Raw genomic sequence first — 1,635 nt, 5'->3', positions numbered from 1 at the left:
CCCTTGCGGGCGAAGCGCAGCGCGTGCTCCCGCAGGTGCTCGTTGTGCATCCAGACGTCGGCGGCCTCCCGGAGGCACATGCCGCAGGCCCAGCGCCCCGCCTGGCTCTGCGCGTGCTTCTCCCGCAGGTGCTGGCGCAGCAGGTCCCGCGAGCGGAACCTGCGCTCCACGCACATGTAGCAGGTGGGCGGCGGCGCGGGGCTGTGCGCCAGCCGGTGCAGGTCCAGCTCGCCCAGGCCGCCGAAGCGCTGGAAGCACACCCTGCACTTGTACGACGCCCTCCCGGCCTTGGGCCGCGCCCTGCCTGGCGCCCCTCCGGCGCCCGCGGCATCCTCTGCCCTTTGGCTCACTGAGGCCCCGGAGCCCAGGAAGCCGGTGCCGGGGACGCCCTCGGGGTCTCCGCAGGGCCCCAGGAAGCGCAGGTCTTGCATCTCCAGTTTGGCGCCGAGCAGCCCAAGATCCACGGCGTTCCCGGGAAGCCCGCTGTCGCTGTCGTACTGCTCTCGCTCCAGGTCGGGGGGCTCGGGGCTCTCGCCCCCCAGAGAGGAGGCCATCTCTTCGGTGGCGGCCCGCAGCTCCAGGTCTCGCCAGGCCGCTGGGACCATGTGCAGCTCGGGGATGTTGTCTGCCGGGTGGTCCTCAGTGCAGCCGAGGGGCACGCCCTCCACACAGTCCACCTCCGGGCCGGGGGCCGGGGCCCACAGGCCGGGGCTGGGGGCCCAGGGGTCGATGCCAGGCATCTTGCTCAGGAAGCCCTCCAGGAGGAAGGACTCCGGCAGACCGGTGGTCTCGTCGCCCCACGGGTCCTCGTGGGACAGGCAGAGCGAGCCCGAGTCACTGAGGTCTGTGGGCAGCTGGGCGGAGGCGAGCGGGCCGCCCCCCGCCTCACCGCCGGGCTCCAGCGCTGGCGGGGCCTTGGGCTGTTTACAGCGCTTCCCGTAGACCCGCGGGTTCTTCTTCCGGGTCAGGCGGCCGCCCAGAGGGAAGAGCTGAGAAAAGGAGGCGTCGTCATCAAACACACTCAGAGGGTCCCCGAGGCCCGGGCTGGGGGCTTCAGGAGCGCCCTCGCACTCCTGGAGCCTGGCCTCCGCTTTTGGGTCGCGCAGGGGGCTCTGGGGGCAGCTGCTGCTGGTGCGATCGGCAGGGGTACAGGCTGGGGGGCGCCAGAGGGGCTCACGCCTCTCCCAGACACCTTGCCCTGACCCGCCCTCAGCTGCTCTGCCGTCCCCTGCAGGCTCAGACCTGGCTGCCCCCGACGGCTCTTCGTAGACGTCTGATGTCCTGGTCTCCCGCCCCCTCGCCAAGGCTGCCTTCCGTCTCCCCGGCCCGTTCCGAGGAGGCACCCCCTCCAGCGCCCCCGGACAGGCCATGCGATCCCGGGGTGACTTCTGTGCTGGCTCCTCTGGGTCTGTGCCCTCCATGCCCGCCGTCACCTGCGGCCAGGAGCCATCTGCGTCAGGTGCTTGGCTGCCCGGAGGCCCCGGGGAACTGGCGACGGCCGCGGATGGATCCCCGCGGAATCGGTCTGTAATGGCACCAGGAGGGACCAGAGGACCACTCCCCCTTCTTGCTCTGGGTTTCCTCGCCTTTTCCTGTGATTTCTTCTCTGGCTTGTTGGGAACGTTTGTGGGCGCT

At 71.1% G+C, this 1,635-nt stretch overlaps 1 protein-coding gene across 1 annotated transcript in view; it reads right to left on the bottom strand.

Moving 5' to 3' along the window:
- ZNF469 (zinc finger protein 469) overlaps positions 1 to 1,635 on the bottom strand; it is a 13,015-nt gene that overhangs the window by 2,897 nt on the left and 8,483 nt on the right. Inside the window, 1 exon segment of the mRNA XM_077754184.1 lies at positions 1 to 1,525. Coding sequence (XP_077610310.1) covers positions 1 to 1,525 — 1,525 coding nt within the window.

The sequence above is a fragment of the Crocuta crocuta genome, unplaced genomic scaffold (assembly GCF_008692635.1).
Source record: "Crocuta crocuta isolate KB4526 unplaced genomic scaffold, BGI_CrCroc_1.0 scaffold61, whole genome shotgun sequence".
NCBI lineage: Eukaryota > Metazoa > Chordata > Mammalia > Carnivora > Hyaenidae > Crocuta > Crocuta crocuta.
This window is presented reverse-complemented; position numbering and strand designations above follow the sequence as displayed.